General features: G+C 37.7%; 1 protein-coding gene across 1 annotated transcript in view; it reads left to right on the top strand.

Annotated features, from left to right (window-relative positions):
* Positions 1-17,805, top strand: part of MRPS9 (mitochondrial ribosomal protein S9) — a 91,594-nt gene that overhangs the window by 48,331 nt on the left and 25,458 nt on the right. Inside the window, 2 exon segments of the mRNA XM_043996220.1 lie at positions 216-220; positions 13,695-13,774. Coding sequence (XP_043852155.1) covers positions 216-220; positions 13,695-13,774 — 85 coding nt within the window.

Below are 17,805 nucleotides of genomic sequence, written 5' to 3'. Positions count from 1 at the left end.
TCAACTTCATGAGTTTGCAGTTATAATTTGCATTTAATTTGAAGATTTGCTTGTTTTCTTTTCTTTTTAATGATCTTAGACAATTTTATGTGATAATTAATAGTTTACATGCTTAGAAAATTTTATTTATATCCTTTGACCATTTGTATTAGGAAATGCTTCTTAGTTTTAGATTTTTATGTCAGTTCCTATATAGTTTAGATATATAATTTTAGTAGAGGTTTTTGATGTCAAGTTGTTGGGGGGTTTTTTCCCACTCAGCAGTTTCTCTTCTTCTAGCCATATTGATTGTGATTTACAAGAGCTTTCTAATTTTATGTAGTCACAATTATCTTTTATCTTTTGTGAGCTTTCTCCCATTGTTATGAGCTTTAATATGTTGGGCTACTTATCCATTTGGAGCTATGTGTAATATGTTGGGTAAGATCCTAATTTAGACTTAATTTTTGCTAAGCTACTTTCCACATAGATTTATTTTATTTTATTTATTTTTTTAGGGCAATGAGGGTTAAGTGACTTGCCCAGGGTCACACAGCTAATGTCAAGTGTCTGAGGACTGGATTTGAACTGAGGTCCCTCCTGAATCCAAGGCCAGTGCTTTATCTGTGCACCTAGCTGCCCCTCCACATAGATTTTAAAGGTCAAATTTTAATAAGTCTTAAAAGTTTCAGAATTTCTGCCCAAGATTTTCCCTACCTCTACCATGCAAAGGGGAAAATACTCTATGATTTGTAGACTTTTTTTTAACCTTTTGCTACAATAACTTGCATTGGTTTATTTAATATTCTCCTACATTCATGATTTTATCAATGCAGGTACTTTATCAGTATAGATCACCTTTGCCTTTTCAATCTGTGTGATTCGTTTCCATTTTTTTTTTCATATGCCCTTCATAGAAATATTTAAAGTCTTCTGAGTTTTTTTCATTTTGGTTTGGATTTTTTGAGAGAGGCAGTATGTATAGTGGAAAGAGCACTGAAACTTTTAAGTCATGAGACATGAATTTAAGTCTTTCTGATATTTACTAGTGTAAACATTGGACAAATACTTAACCTCTCTAAACCTCAGTTTTTTTGGTTTTTTGTTTTTTAATTGAGGCATTGGGGTTAAGTGACTTGCCCAAGGTCACACAGCTAGTAAGTGTTAATTGTCTGAGGCCGGATTGAACTCAGGTCCTCCTGACTCCAGAGCTGGTGCTCTATCGACTGCGCCACCTTATAGCTGCCCCATTTTTGGTGGGCAATGGGGGTTAGTGACTTGCCCAGGGTCACACAGCTAGTAAATGTCAAATGTCAGAGGCCAGATTTGAACTCAGGTACTCCTGAATCCAGGGCCGGGTGCTTTATCCACTGCGCCATCTAGCTGCCCCAGTTTCTTGATCTATAAAAGTGGGCATGAATTTTTTAAATGATAATAAATAATGTATATTTATCTTGCAAAGGTTTGAGAATTAAATGAGAATGTATTTTAAATGCTTTATAAAACTCAAAAGTGCTACATTAATTTTGTCTGTTGATAATAGTAACAATAACGATAATAAGCTTTAAAAAATATAAAATTGTGGCAGAGGAAATCAAAATGATGAAGGAGCAGAGACTGTACATGCCCTCCCTGTTGATTTGTCTGCTGCAGTAGAATGCTTTTATTTAGAAATAAAATGGATTTCCATATACGTAGTATTTCAGAAGAATAGTATTGTACATGAAACTGTGAATTTCTTTTAGCTATAGTTTTTTTTTCGTTTCTAATTTATTTATGACACAGCCTTTTTAAGAGTACCCATCTTCCTTGACTTTTCCTTATCATTAAAACTTATGTTGTTTCTTATTTTTTTAAACATTTATTTTATTTTCCATTTACATGTAAGGGTAGTTTTCAACATTCCTTTTCATAAAATTTAGAGTTCCAAATTTTTCTCCCTCCCTCCCTTTCCTCCCCCCTCCACAAGATCACATCAGGTTAATATGTACAATCCACAAGTGCTCTTTTTATCAGTTCTTTCTAATAGGCGGTGCATAGTAAAACTTCCTCATTAGTTCCTTGGGATTTCTTGGATCATTCCACTACTGATTGTAGTTAAGTCATTCACAATTGCTCATTGAACAATAATGCTGTCACATATGCACAAGTCCTCCCAGCTCTGCTCACTTCACTATACATCGATGTTCATTAGTCTTTCAAGGTTTTTCGGGGATCTCCTGTTTGTCATTTCCTGTAGTACAAGACCATTCCCTACAATCATATAACACAGCTTTTTCCATCATTCCTCAATTGATGGACATTCCCTTGGTTCTCAATTCTTAGCCTCCACCAAGAGTTGCTATAAATATTTTATGTACAATTTTTCCCCCTTTCTCTTTTTCATGATTACTGTTGTTAACTGTTTTCCCTTCCATCCTATTCCTTTCCCCATGATAATTTATTCTATTTCCATCTTCTTTCATCCTGTCTCTCTTCAAAAGGGATTTGCTTCTGTCTGTCCCCTTCCCCACTCTGCCCTTCCTTCTTTTGCCCTCTCTCTTTATCCCCTTCCCCTCCTATTTTCCTGCCGGATTAGAGAGATTACTCCACCCAATTGCGTGTGTACATTATTCCCTCCTTGAGCCAATTCTAATGAGAATTGTGGTCTTTGAGCCAATTTTGATGAGTGTTAGGCTCATTTACAGCCCAGATTAAATAGATTACTCCACCCAGTTAGGTGTGTCTGTTAGTCCCTCCTTGAGGCAGCTCTGATAAATTTAAGGTCTTTGAGCCTTTTCTGATGAGTGTAAAATTCATTTACTGCCCTGGCTCCTCTCCCATCTCTTCCCCAACTCCATAAGCCTTTTCCTGTTACTTTCATGTAGGATTTCACTTCTGCCCTTCCCCCTCCCCCAGTGAATTCCCTTCACCCTCAATTTAACCCTAAAGATGTTATCATCTAGCTAAATGACACAGTGGACAGAATCATCCCCCTGGACCCAAGGGGATCCCAGCCAAAACCTGGCCTCAGACACAAGACAGTCGCCCACTGTACGACCCCAGGTATGTCTCCCAGCTCCAATTTTTTATGGTTCTCTAGGGTCTTGTATTTGAAAGTCAGATTTGCCGTTCAGTTCAGGTCTTTTCATCACAAATATCTGAAAGTCTTTTTTCTCATTAAAGTCCCATTTTTTCCGCTGAAAGATTATGCTGAGTTTTGCTGGGTAGGTGATTCTTGGTTGTAATCCCATTTCCTTTGCCCTTTGGAATATCATATTCCATGCCCTCCGGTCCTTTAATGTAGAAGCTGCTAGATCTTGTGCTATCCTGATTGGGGCTCCACAGTACTTGAATTCTTTCTTTTTGGCAGCTTGCAATATTTTCTCCTTGACCTGAGAGCTCTGGAATTTGGCTATAATATTCCTAGGAGTTTTCCTTTTGGGATCTCTTTCTGGAGGTGATCGGTGGATTCTTTCAATTTCTATTTTAGCTTCTTCTTCGAGAATTTCAGAGGCAATTTTCCTGAGAATATCTTGAAGATGGTGTTGAAGCTCTTTCCTTGATCATGGTTTTCAGGTAGATCAATAATTTTCAAATTATCTCTCCTGGACCTATTTTTTCCAGGTCAGCAGTTTTTCCCAGAAGATATTTCACATTGCCTTCTATTTTTTTATTCATTTGGATTGGCTTTGTTGTGTCTTGGTTTCTCATAAAGTCACTAGCTTCCATTTGTTCAATTCTAATTCTTAGCAATTATTTCTTCAGAGAGCTTTTGTACATCCTTTTCCATTTGGCCTATTTGACCTTTCAAGCTGTTGACTTTTTCTCATGTCTTTCCTGCATCACCCTCATTTCTCTTTCCATTTTTTCTTCTACCTCTCTAACTTTATCTTCAAGTCCTATTTGAGCACCTTCTTTGGCCTGAGACCAATTCGTATTTTCTTGGAAGCTTTAGATATAGGGGCCCTGATGTTGACCATCTTCCTCTGAGAGTGCCCCTTGGTCTTCTTGTTACTGAAGAAACTTTCTATGGTCCTCACCTTTCTCTGTCTGCTCATCTTGCCTTTCTTTTACTTGACTTTTAGCTCCTTAAAGTGGGGCACTGTTTCTAGGCTGCAGTATTCCAAGCCTTAAGAAGTCCCAGGTGGTATGATTTAAGGAGAATCAGGTTCTTCCCTTGCCCCAGCCTGTTCCCTGGTTCTTAGATGACCCCAGACCAACTTGCTAATCAACCAGCTTTGTTTGTTGTGGTTGTTAGCTCCCACAAGCCTGTGCACCTCCCCGACCTGGGCCACTGCTACTCAAGCCTACCACCTGGTTCTCAGCAGGGGTGTAAAATCCAAGTTCTGCCTTATTAGCACCAGCATAGACCCTGTAGTCTCCCCCCCTGCCCGAGGGCTACAGCCCACTCACCAGACTGTGCGCTTAGTTCCAGACAACACTGGCACTTCAGCTGATTCATGAGGGCTCTGGGGTCTACTTCTCTGGTGAGGCCTTCTTGGTTATCCAAAGCAAAATAATGCAAAGTCCTGGGACTGGATCTGTGTCAGGGGTGACTCTGGGGTTGTGGCTCGACTCCTGTATCAGCACAGCAGCTCCCTCCTTCTGACCTTCCAAGGTGTCTTGGTTAGAATATGATTTCAGCACATTCTTCTGTGAGTTTTGCTGCTCCAGGCATTTAACCTATTGTGTTATTGGATGCTTTTTGGAGTGATTGTGTCATGAGTTCGGGAGCTCACTGCCTTTCCTCTGCCATCTTGGCTCCACCCTGGAAGTCTCTTAGCTATAGTTAATAATAAATTGCTGTGGGTCTTTGGGCCTCATTTTTTCCTCTGCTAGGGATTATAATAGCACCCATCCCAGGTTTGTTGTGAGAATTAAATGAGATATTATTTTTAAAGCATTTAACACAGTAGCTGGCACGTAATTGGCACTTAAATGCTTGTTTCCTTTCCCTTCCTTTCTCCCTTTCCTTTCTTCCCTGTGACACCGTTCTTTTCTCTTCTCTGCATTTTTTTAAAAATTAGATGTTTAGGGGGCAGCTAGGTGGCACAGTGGATAGAGCACCGGCCCTGGATTCAGGAGGACCTGAGTTCAAATCTGGCCTTAGACCTTAACTAGCTGTGTGACCCTGGGCAAGTCACTTAATCCCCACTGCCCCCCCCCAATTAGATTTTTAAGTGACCCTTTTATTTTCCTGCCTTCCTTTTTTCCCCCATCCCTCCTCGGCCCCCACCCCCACCCCCACCCCCCTCTAGGCTCTCTCCCTCTCTCACTTTCTCTTCCTTCCCCCTCACTACCCTATCTATCCCCTCTCTTCTTTCCATCCTTATGACTCCATTGGAAAAGAAAAAAGGATGATCATAAACCCTTGTAAAAATATACACAAACAAGGGGGCAACGAGGTGGCGTAGTGGATAGAGCACCAGCCCTGGAATCAGGAGTACCTGAGTTCAGCCCTGGAATCAGGAGTACCTGAGTTCAAATCCGGCCTCAGACACTTAACATTGGCTGTGTGACCCTGGGCAAGTCACTTAACCCCAGTTGCCTCACTTAAAAGAAAAAAATACACACAAACAACAAATTCCGGACCTTACCACATTCCAAAATGTTTATCTTATTCTACAACTTGAATCCATCACCTCTCGCAGTAGGTTGGTAACATACTTCATCACCATTTCTCTGGAATCTTGTTTAATTATTGCACTGATCAGAATTCTTAAGTCTTCAAATTATGCTAATTGAACCTACAAAAGATTAACTTACATCCTAATACTTTTACTTATCTACCTTTTGTTATTCTACTGTTCAGTCACCCATAGGATATTGAATATGAAAGAATGATAGAGGGGCAGCTAGGTAGCACAGTGGATAAAACACCAGCCCTGGATTCAGGAGGACCTGAGTTCAAATCTGGGCTCTGACACTTGACACTTGACACTTACTTGCTTGGGCAAGTCACTTAACCCTCATTGCCCTGAAGGGAAAAAAAAAAGAGAATGATAGGCAGTATAGCAACTTGTTCCAGAACCATTTATATCTGAGCTCCATTGAAAAAAGATAAGAACAAGGTAGTGTGTGTGTATTTTATATTTCAGCGATACCAAGTGAAGTCTCTGGGCATTCTATCAGTTATCCTTCACTCTTGCTTCATGTTCACAGCTCTCCTTTCTGGTGATAAGCATCAATAGCTACTACCATATTTGCCATCTAAAGTTCTTATAACACAGCAAGAAGTGATGGAGTTTTACCTAACTGTCCACACAAGAAAAATGAAGTCAATAAAGAATGCCTGTGGTTGGGACTATGATAAGAAATTAACTAGACTGCATTAAAGAAAGCTTGTCAATATCCTTGATGAAGCTTTTTTTATGTCACTTTGCATGCAAGTAATTTTTTATTATAAACTTCAGCTCTTATGTTTGTATCCATTGCCCTACAGTTGTCCACCTACAACTGATTTTTCCTCTGAAAAATATTCAGTTATTCCATACTCATATGAATCTGTGATATCAATGCAGATACTTTCACTGATGATGCATATTACAACTCATTCATGCCAGTTCATCCTGTCCATGCCTATGCACTCTTGTATTCTGCATGCTTTGATAAAAAATCTATATAAAACCCTTTGTCATTCAAACCAAGAGGTTCTATTCAGATCTCTAGGATTGGGTTTTTGGTTTTTTTCCTGCCCTGAGATACACTGAGCTGTTATCAAGCCAAAGTACAATTGTAGCATCAAAATTACTTTTTTCCTACTTCTTCTGGATTCCTTTGACCCCTCTACCTACTTGGTAGATTCTGAGACTTGAATCACAGGACTTGACTGAAAAATATTACTATTAATTATTTACATATAGTCTCAGTTCTTTAAGAACTTACCTCCCTCTTCTTATTCTACAACTGATGTTAATGGATAGGTTGCACTTATTCTTCTTGTGGTCCTAAAAGACCAAATATCCCATGCAGTTGTTTCCTTTTGTCTTTGGTTGCATGATAAAACCACCTCATTAACTTTATTTATGGGTTAAGAGTACCTGTGAGCCATTCTTCAATTTAACTTCAACTCGCTTCTGTCTCCTACTTTTGTTTATATTAAGAGCCTTCAGAATGATTCTTTGATTCAGTGATTCAGTTCTTAGGGTAGTGTAGTATGTTCTTGCATTGGTGATTGAATAAGGATTTCACTTTTAGAGGACCAGGTGCCATTAGTGTTTATGGATGGTGTAAGTCACTGTGGGTTTTGGTTCCTTTGTCTACCATCATACTACAGAATTTCAACATATTCAAAGGAGTCAAGGCCATTTTGTGCAATGCTTTTTGTTTGTTTCATAAATTGATATCATTGGATAAATTACTAAGGGGCCAGCCATCCTGTTCTTGTGTTTTAAAGATGGACTTTGGGACAGCTAGGTGGTGCAGTGGATAGAGCAACGGCCCTGAAGTCAGGAGTACTTGAGTTCAAATCCGGCCTCAGACATTTAACACTTACTAGCTGTGTGACCTTGGGCAAGTCACTTAACCCCCAATTGCCTCACTTTAAAAAAAATGGACTTTGACTGCATTTTAGTATGATTTAAATTGCTGTACACCTTATGTATGCCTGATATGTACGTGATAAACTTAGCTGTACAATTCTCGGTCTAGCTTATTGTCTATGGGTAGCAACTGTCTAAGCTTGCATATGTAGTGGTGAACTAATTCAATGGTCTAACTATATTTCAACATCTTCTAAGCAATATGCATTATTAATCCATGTTGTTTTTCTTGCATGGATGGCTAGACCTTTCTTTTGGTCAACCATAAATCTTTTTTATGAGGTCTTAAAGTGTTTACAGAACCATACATTGTTATTCCTCCTTATATTAGTATAATTTACCTTTCCATCTGTGAAGATGGGGATTGTGGGATGGTGAAGTTTATATAAACTAATAGTAAGTGTCTGGTAAATGCTTGTTTTGTTATTGATTTATTTCTTTCTTTGCTCCTGCTTACCATCATGTACTGTATGAAGCTTCCACCCCTAAATTGGCTGGTGCTCTGATTTCTGCCTCTTTATCTAACCCATCTATACTTGTTGCATCACTCACTATCCATTACTTTTCATTCAGACTTTTTTTTTTTTTAAGCTCCTGTTATGTGCAAAGGATTGGACTTAAGGTTCTTTGTTTTCATCTATTAATGTCTCCCGGACTCAAGTACTTTTTTTTTTTCACATTACATTGGGACTAGATTTCATGACAAAAGCCCCATTGCAACCATTGGCTGGAATGTTTCTCAGGGGACCAAGGCTTGAATCCTGGCTCTGACCCTTCTTTTTTCTTTTTCTTTTCCTTTTTTTTTGGTGAGGCAATTGGGGTTAAGTGACTTGCCCACGGTCACACAGCTAGTAAGTCCTGAATCCAGGGCTGGTGCTCTATCCACTGCGCCACCTAGCTGCCCCTCTGACCCTTCTTTGTGTGACCTTTCTAATTATTTTGCTTCTCTTGGCTTCACTTTCCTCATCTATAGTTGTACTAAATGACCCCTGAGTTCCCTTCTGGCTCTAAATTTATGATTTTTTGATCCTTTTTACTTCAGTCGGTCCATCAACAAGTGTTTATTAAATGTCTACTAAGTGCCAGTCACTTGAAGGCAGCTAGGTGGTTCAGTGGAATGAGCACTGGGTGAACTCAGGAAGATCTGAGTTCAAATTTGACTTCAGACACTCACTAGCTATGTGACCCTGGGCAAATCACCTTTGTTTGCTTAATCCACTGGAGAAGGAAATGGCAAACCACTCCAATATCTCTGCCAAGAAAATCCCACATGGAGTCAAGAAGAATCAGACACAACTGAGCGAGTGCCAGTCACTGGAGATACAGATAGAAAGAATGAAACAATCTTTACTCTGAAGGAGCTTGGATTCTAAGAGGGGAAACAAACATTCATATATAAGTGTATAATCAATGCACACTTCCTTTTATCTTTAACCTCCTCCTTCATTCCTTGTATCTGGTTCCCACTCACACATGACTCACCTTCTGTTGTCACTACTTTTTCCTTGCCATTTTTTTTCCAGTCTTGGCTATGCTTTCATACCCCCAACTCACTGGTCATGAGGTAATAGAGGTGCAATTGAAACACTCCTTTCACTCCATTACCACTACTCCCTCCACTAAGGAACTCTCCTCCTTCATGTTCCACCAATGACATTTAGCATCCTGTCTAGATCCTGGTGTCTGTTTTCTAGAGATTTGCTCCAAGATGTTCTCCTTTCCTTAATGAGTCACTGCCTGACTCAGTCTTTCTTTCCTCCCTAGTTCCTGCCTTTATACTAGAGAATTTCCATATATACATTGATATACTCTAAAGTACTCTAACCTCCCAGTTTTTCAGTATATTTAATTCCTATGACATATTTGCTCCTTTGCTCCACCTCAACTGTTCCATTTCTTTGTAAATGATTCTCTGATGATAATCTTCTACCATTTCATCTTTCCCTTTGTTTTATTCTCCCTAACATTATTCCATCTTCTTCACCATCACCATTCCTTCCACTCCTCTGTTCTTTTCCAGGCCATTATCTCTGTACCTCTATACTCTCATGTTCTGTGAGGGCCAAAATTTGATATACAGAACGTTATTTGGGTGACTAGCCTTAATATTGGGGTCCCGGAAATATGAGGGACCCGTTTAGGTTTAACCTTCCCCTCTGAACTGCCCTTTTTAGATATTTCTCCCAGGCCAATAAGAAAGGAACCTGTAAAGCAGCTAGATGGCGCAGTGGATTCAGGAGGACCTGAGTTCAAATTTGGCCTCAGACACTTTACACACTTACTAGCTGTGTGACCCTGGGCAAGTCACTTAACCCCAATTGCCTCACCAAAAAAACAAAACAAACAACAACAAAGAAAGGAGCCTCTAAGCTTTAGTTCACAAAAGGATCAGATTTTATTACTTGGGAATTAATTAAACAACAAAGGTGAAACTAATAAAAATCAAAGATAAGGAAATAGGAAAATAGAAATACAGAGAAATGCTCTTAACTCTAAACTTAGCTTAAGCTGGTTCAAAGGAATTTAGGGTTTTCAGTAAGTAACTCACCAACCTGAACAGCCCGCCAGTCTAAGGTTGCTCGTGTGCCACCAGGACCTCAGTCACCAGCCAGAGAGAGTGAACTCGAGTTCTGGAAGTCACTCTAGAGTTGGTGTTCCAGAAGTGCCCTTTAACCTCCCTTCAGGGAGCATTCAATCTTTTCTCCCCCCAAAGGGCAGGTCCTTCAAAAGCTGCCTATACCACAAATACTTTTTCCACATTCCCCTTCCTTCCTTGGCCACCCCCCCACGCCAACCCCTGTTGGCTATCTGTTATGGCTAGAGTGCTCTGACCCCCTTACCTCTGTCTCTTGCTTTCTTTGACTTCCTTCAAGGCTCTGCTAGAATCTCATTTTTTTGCAAAAGGCCATCCCCCAGATCCTAGTGCCTTTCCCTCAGATTACCTTCCACCTGCACTGTCTATATCTTGTCTCTACCTAAGTTGTTTACATGTTATCTCTCATTAGAATGTATATTCCTTGGGGCAGCTAGGTGGCGCAGTGGATAGAGCACTGGCCAGAATGTATATTCCTTGAAGACAGATACTGTTTTTTGCCTTTGGTATCCCTAGCATTTAGTGTCTTTCACACAGTAATCACTTAATAAATGTTTGTCAATTAATAATGCTTTTAAAAAACTTGTTAAATAGCATCAGGAATATTTCATTGCAACTATTTTGGTCTATTTAAAAAGTATGAAAACTGAAACCAAATACCTAAAAATAAACATGGTTTATTTCTCTGCATCTGGTAGCAATAAATAGCCTTCCATAGTAGTAGCAGGGAGTGTAGGAAAAAAACAGCATGGTGACACTGGCTCTGTGACCCTGAGCAAATCATTTACTCTTCTGGTGCTTGAGGCAATTCTCTGAGTTAGAGTAACAGTGCCTCCTCTGAGGGTGCTCTATTGTGTGTTTTTTTGTTTGTTTTGGTTTGGTGAGGCAATGAGGGTTAAGTGACTTGCCCAGGGTCACACAGCTAGTAAGCATCAAGTGTCTGAGGCTGGATTTGAACTCAGGTCCTCTTATCCACTGTGCCACCTAGAACCCCAGGGTGCGCTATTGTAATTAAATCACAGGTCCAGTCTCTATCTCTAGCCTTTTTAGGCCATTTTAACAACAATACCCAAATGGTCTGTTCTCTCATAATTTTAGAGTTCCAAGAGTTAGGGTTAGAAATCATGTAGGCCACCCCCTCATTTAACAAATGACAAAACACAGAAGCCCAGAGGAGTAAGTGATTTTTTCCTAAGTCACTCAGCAGTTTAGTGGTAGAACTGGAACTAGAATCTAGGTCTCTTTAATAGGAGTCCAGTGTTCTTAGCAGTATATCACAACGCCCCAAAGTCATTAAAACGGGATTCTACCTACAGTTTAGTAATGAAAGCATTTGAACTAAAATATTTTATCAAAATGCAAAGTTTCTGCCACTGACTGTGGCAGAATCTACCTGTGGTTGAATCTACAAGGAAAAAAAGCTCAGTGGAAACGTGCTCTTAAGTTCTGGGCCAGCAATTCAGGTAGATGCAACAAGATGGGCCAGGCCCAAATAGTTAGCCATAGTGTCATGAGGCGCTGTTAAAGGGAATAGCTGAATAAGATGGGAAAGCTCATAATTCAGAATTCTGTGTCTTTTTTTCCTGTTAAATATATCTCTTGATTTTTTGTAGTAGATGGATGCAACTATAGAGACATAGAATATCTAAATTATTTTCAGCCTAAATTTTAATTATCAGAATGTAAAGTTATTTCTGAGCTCTGGAACATAGTTTCCTGGGCAAGTAATTGTTTCCCATTTTGGGCACAGCCACAAAGTTTTATCTTTTTTTTGGCAGGGCAATGGGTGTTAAGTGACTTGCCCAGGGTCACACAGCTAGTAAGTGTCAAGTGTCTGAGGCCGGATTTGAACTCAGGTACTCCTGAATCCAGGGCCAGTGCTCTATACACTGTGCCACCTAGCTGCCCAGCCACAAAGTTTTTATAAGTGGCTATCTTATTTTTCTTTGTCTGCTTGCTTTTGTTTTTTCCTTTTCTAATTTACTTATGATTAATGAAGAAAAGCATAGAAGACAACATGACCACCATTCCAGGCCCATCCCCAGTCAGGATTCTTGGTGTCTGTGTTACTAACCCAGTAATGCCAAGTGAATTAGGCTTACTTAACTTTCATAGAAGATGTCTTTCTTCCTGAAGTCTGTTCACTTTCCTGCTGTGCCCTTCTTTCAGTGGATTTGCCCCACTTCCATTCTGCATCTTTGAGATACATTTAAATAGGACTGTTTTTAAACATAGACTCACTCATGGAGAGAGCTTCATGACAAACTTTTTAACAGTATAATTTCGCATGTAAACCAGTGACCTCTAAAGTTCCTTAAGGTTCTGATTAGTGGTCTAACTAAAATCTCACCTTCTACAAGAAGCCTTCCCCAACCCCTCTTAATTCCAGTGTCTTCCCTCTGTAAATCATTTCCTATTTATACTTTATAAAGCTTGATTTCTATATATTTGTATGTTTTCTCCTCCATTAGATTATTTTGCTCCTCAAAGTTAGGAACCCATGTTTTGCTTCATTTTGTATCGTTAGCACTTGGTGCAGTGCCTGGCATATAGTAGGTGCTAACTAGATGTTTATTGATTGATTGATTATACTCTTAATATGTATTTATTGATTGATTCTTTAAGCAATATTGTCCCATTCTACAATTTTATTTCTTTAGCCATATTTTTCAACATAGAAGCATATTGCAAATTAGGCTATAGTTTAATTTTTATTTAATAGAATTTTTAAGAGTTCTAGAACTAGTATAGTTTGCCTAAATTAGAACTTAAAGGAGCTGATAGTGTTTTAGTGTAATAAATATTGCAAATGAATAGCCCTACATGAATTTCTCCAGACATCAACAATGTTCTAGATTCTCTAAATTAGGGAACTATTATGTTAGACACAAATACCTTTTTTGACGTGTTTTTTTAATTAAATATTTTTAAAAATTTTCAATTCCATATTAATTTCCCCATATTAGAACTTAGTATATCAAATTATTTGGGAATAATTTGTCATTACAGACATAATTTCTAATTAATACCTTTAGACCCTGTATTTGACAAGTGAATAAACTGGGAGGTTTGTAGATTGACAAAACAGCACTGAGGTAAATAGTAGTTACAAAAGCATGTACAAGAATAAAACCTACAAGTCAAAAATTTTAGATTTCTGTATTGTTTCAGTTTTCAAAGCTTTTTCCACATAAATTCCTACATTTGATTATAATGGTTTCTGTTGCTAAGAATATATTATGTAGCACTTAGTATGTTTAGTCATTTTAGGGTGCATTTAGACTAATAAATTCACATTTAATATTTCTGTTTGTAAAAATGTGATAGTACCCATTTCTTAAACTTTTATTTAAGACATAACAAGAATCTATCATATGTTGAGATATATTAGATTATATTAGAATATTGCCATTTCTCATAATAAAATTTAAATGAGATATGTTCTAAATTATCAAACATCTAACTGAATATCCATAATATTTCTTTTTAGCTTTGTATTTTAAATATTAGCATTATACAAGTGGTTTAAAACTGCACTTCAGTACAGCTGATATACATTTTTCTCTCTTTTTTTCTGTCTCATCTGGCTTTTCATTTAGCAATCCAATGGGGAGAAGATGGCCGTCCATTTCACTTTCTATTTTATACTGGCAAGCCATCATATTACTCATTAATGCACGTAAGTACATGATATTCTATGATAAATAACATTAGCTACAATCTAAGTTAACTAATTACATCAGAGCTTTCAGAAGCTTCAGAATTTATCTACTCATTTTCATAATGGACAATGATAAGACCCCTAGAGGTTTGATTTTAGACTTATTAGATAAAGTTTAACATTCCTACCATTAATTTAAATAAATGTGCCTTTTATTGAATTTCTAATTGAATGGCTTGTTTTCTTTCTAAATATTTTCTCTTAATAAATAATTTGAAATTTGTTATGCCAGTTTTCTTATTTTATATTATGATTTGCTTAGAGAGTTAGGGTTTTGTTTTTTTAAGGCATTATATAAAATGTCTGGTAAAGCAATAAGGCAGAAAAAAAGGGATATAGTATAACATAAAGCTGTTAGTTTCAGTGAGGCATTTGACATGAGGGAAATATAGACAGTTACATCTAATTATGTATTTAAATTGTTCATCTAAGGTTTTCATACTCCTGGACAAAAATGAGTATGAATCTGAAATTTTAGCCCATTTACCTTTATAATAATGCTATCTCAGATATTGGCTTATTACACTCTGACTTCCAGCTTCATTTTGCTGTGTTATGAACAGTTCTTTCACAGCCATGGATGTTGATAGTGTACAAATTCTTTAATTTCCCAGAATTATCCTGTAGAAAGAAGGCCACTTATAAATGGAAGAAACTATTGAACATTTTAAAAAGAAGTTGATTCTGTTAAGTTTTATTTCACCCATTTCATGCTTCTACAAAAGTTACTCAAGTATTTATCAGACATCCTCCATCCTCTCCTCCCCAATCTGATATCAGATTTCAAGCATTCCTATTCCATACAAAGCTTTCCTGTCCTTAGATTTTCTGGTGTTTATTTGTGCTCTACAAACCCAAAGGACAAAATCCCACTTGTCAGGTGCATTCATTTCTTGTGGGGGGGGGGGGGGAAGAACAACCCTTTTTTCATTTTTTGTTGACCTTGGGCAAATGAGCTTCTTGCCCTGGCAGAAATGAAATGAATGATAAATGTAGAGGGTGTCTTTGCTGAGTAATGGAGCTGCAGCCGAGGCTTTCCACAGAGGTTTTCTCCTGCACAGCCTGAGGCAGCCCGAGGACCCCTGCTGTTCATTTAAATAGGTATGTCAAATCTGCCTCGAAACGCCGCTGGTTTGATCTGTGGTAATATTTGTGAAGGTTCCATATGGACTTGAGCCCCCTGCAGTGCTAAGAAATAATGTACAACGCTTCATGGTGCAGACGCAAATTTTCTCTGAAAAGGGATGCAATGCTGCGTTTTAGCTGTCGGAGAGGATGATGGAGCTGACGCGCTAGGCCTGTCAACTTGTTACACGGATGGGTTGCACGCAGCGAAGCTGTGGAAAATCTGTGCCTTTTAACTTTTCTACTTAATCACGGTTGTAGCATTGCCTTTAGACTGTATGCTACATTAATTCTCTTCCTGCCTTCTGCCTTTCATCCCAAGTTTCACGGAAAAAAGTAAAGCATGCAGGTCTTGTAGAGGAGCCTTATCAAACAGCTGTCATCCGACAAGCCATTTGCATTTGTTTTGGCTGAAACAGAGCAACCCAAGGGCAAGATGTTTTGTTGCATTCCATCATAATGAAGAAATTACACATTTTACAAGGAGTATAACTTTGCTTTTAATTCTTTGTATTGTTTTAAGACACATAAGATTGTCCAGGAACCATGCCAGCTTCTCAAAGGGTCAGATGTTTCCCTATCACTTGACTGGTACTTCAAACTATCTGATTGGCATTAATTTTATATGTTCAGTGGAAAGAATACCAAATCTGAAGTCAGAGGACCTGGGTTTGAAACCCAGTTCTGCCATTTTATTAGCTGTGTCACTTTGGGAAAGCCATAACTTCTTGGTCTCTGTATCTCTAAAATGGGGGTAATAATACTTGTACCTATCTGTGGAGCTAAGGCTGTTGTGAGGATCAAATAAGATATGCAGAATCACTTGAAAATTTTTAAATTATAGAAATGTTTGTTGAAATTATTAGGAGACAGCATAATGTAGTGGAAAAACCTGACCTTCAAGTACAAAGTATTAAACCTGTCATTTACTAGCTATATCACCAGGAGCATCTAATTCACTTAACCCTAGGAGTTTCAATTTCATTGCTTATAAAGTGATATTTTGGGAAATTTGGGAGAGAAATACTATAAAATAGGAATTTGTAGTAGTAATAATAGTAGTGGTATTGGTAATAGCAGTAGTGGAAGAAGAATATTAACTATTGGAGAGTTCTTTATGCCTTATGTTTTCATTAAACAAAATGTTGAGGTCATTTTGTTTTGCAAGGTGTTATCAGGTCCAATTAAACAGTTGTAGAAAACTTGATGGTTACCATTTGATCTCTAATCAAGTTGATTTACATTTTTTAAAATTACAAATGTATTTGTTAAACCAGAAAAACCATAATTTAGAATTAATAAAAATATGTTAATATGTTTGAGACTTCTTTGGTGGAATTTTTTTTTTTTGAGGCAGTTGGGGTTAAGTGACTTGCCATGGGTCACACAGCTAGTAAGTGTTAAAAGTGTCTGAGGCTGTATTTGAACTCAGATCTTCCTGACTCCACGGCCAGTGCTCTATCCACTGCGCCACCTAGCTGCCCCCTGGTGGAATTTTTAAAGTAATTACTGTGGCTCAGAAATTTGAATAAATACTAATCCAGATAGGTGCCAACTGAATATAATGCATCACACATTTTATTCAGTTTGTAGGTCATTTCTTTTGCTTATGAACTCTACAGCTTACAAAATGTCTTTTATTTTTAATTCTGCCTTTTATACACAAAGTAAGCCTTGCTAATACAACTTGAATATCTTTTGTATTAATTTGTCCTTTTTGTTCCCATCCTTAGCTCTGGCTTGGGGAAAGTGTATGTAAGAGTCATCAGTGTACAGTTAAAAGAATTAGTCCCTTTCACATTGTGACTTATTAAACAGAACTGAAGTTAATAAATTTTTTTGTGATGTTTGTGTTGACATAGCTCCTTTCCTGGTCTCAGAATTCGATATATAAAACTAATAGTGTTTTTCCCACACCCACATTGTAGACTCAGAACGTGTAATTTGTGTGAGATGTAGCAGGCCAACAAACCTTTTAGCAAGAAGGATTTAGATCAATCACATTTTAGATCACTATAGTGATGTCCATGTTCTGCTAGGAGGTTTTTCCAAGACAAGAATGCAGTTTGCTTATTTCTTGACTTAGTTATGCAGTAATAAATCTGTGCTGAAAATAATGCTTCCTTCTCTAAACTGAAAAAAAAATTTTTTTAATTTAAACCTTATTTTCATTTTATGTTGATACTTGGGCATAGCAGCAAATGTTTTGATATGCAACCCTGTAATTAAGGGAAGTCCTTAAGTGACTTGTATTTGTTGTTAGCCTCTCAATGTCTAACCTTTACCAACTGCAGATTAAGTAGACATGATTGTGAGCCTTATTTTGGTGGGGGCTGAGGGAGAGTGAAAAGATAGCAGGTAGAGTACTACTTTATACAGTTATATTTTTTCTTGGGTTGTTAAATCCATCATTTCTGTTTTGTTTTGTTTTGGGTTTTTTTGAGACTGACAAAGGATTGTTATGAGGAGTACGGAAATGAGTTCAGAAATATAAATTAATTAGGATGCTGCTTATGTAAGAAGTCTAATTTATAAATGGGTTTATTTTCTAAAAGTGAATTGTTATTTTGTTGTTGGTTTTTTTAGGGAACTGCTGTTATAAGTGGTGGTGAAGCTCCAAGCCTATTTAACTTACCATATACCTGAAATACTATGATGTGGAAAAAATAGTAGAAAACACTACTATTGCACTATTAGTAATTAATATTTTTAAAAAATAGAATTGAAATCTTGAAGACTAGTGATTAAGGAAAAAATTGATGGCTAAAAGATGATGAGGAAACTTTTGGGAATTCTAAAGATCTGTGAATTTTGAAGTACTTTTGAGGTTGACAACACTAGTTTTTTTCTTTCATTTCAAAACT

The sequence above is a fragment of the Dromiciops gliroides genome, chromosome 3, assembly GCF_019393635.1.
Source record: "Dromiciops gliroides isolate mDroGli1 chromosome 3, mDroGli1.pri, whole genome shotgun sequence".
Taxonomy (NCBI): Eukaryota; Metazoa; Chordata; class Mammalia; order Microbiotheria; family Microbiotheriidae; genus Dromiciops; species Dromiciops gliroides.
This window is presented reverse-complemented; position numbering and strand designations above follow the sequence as displayed.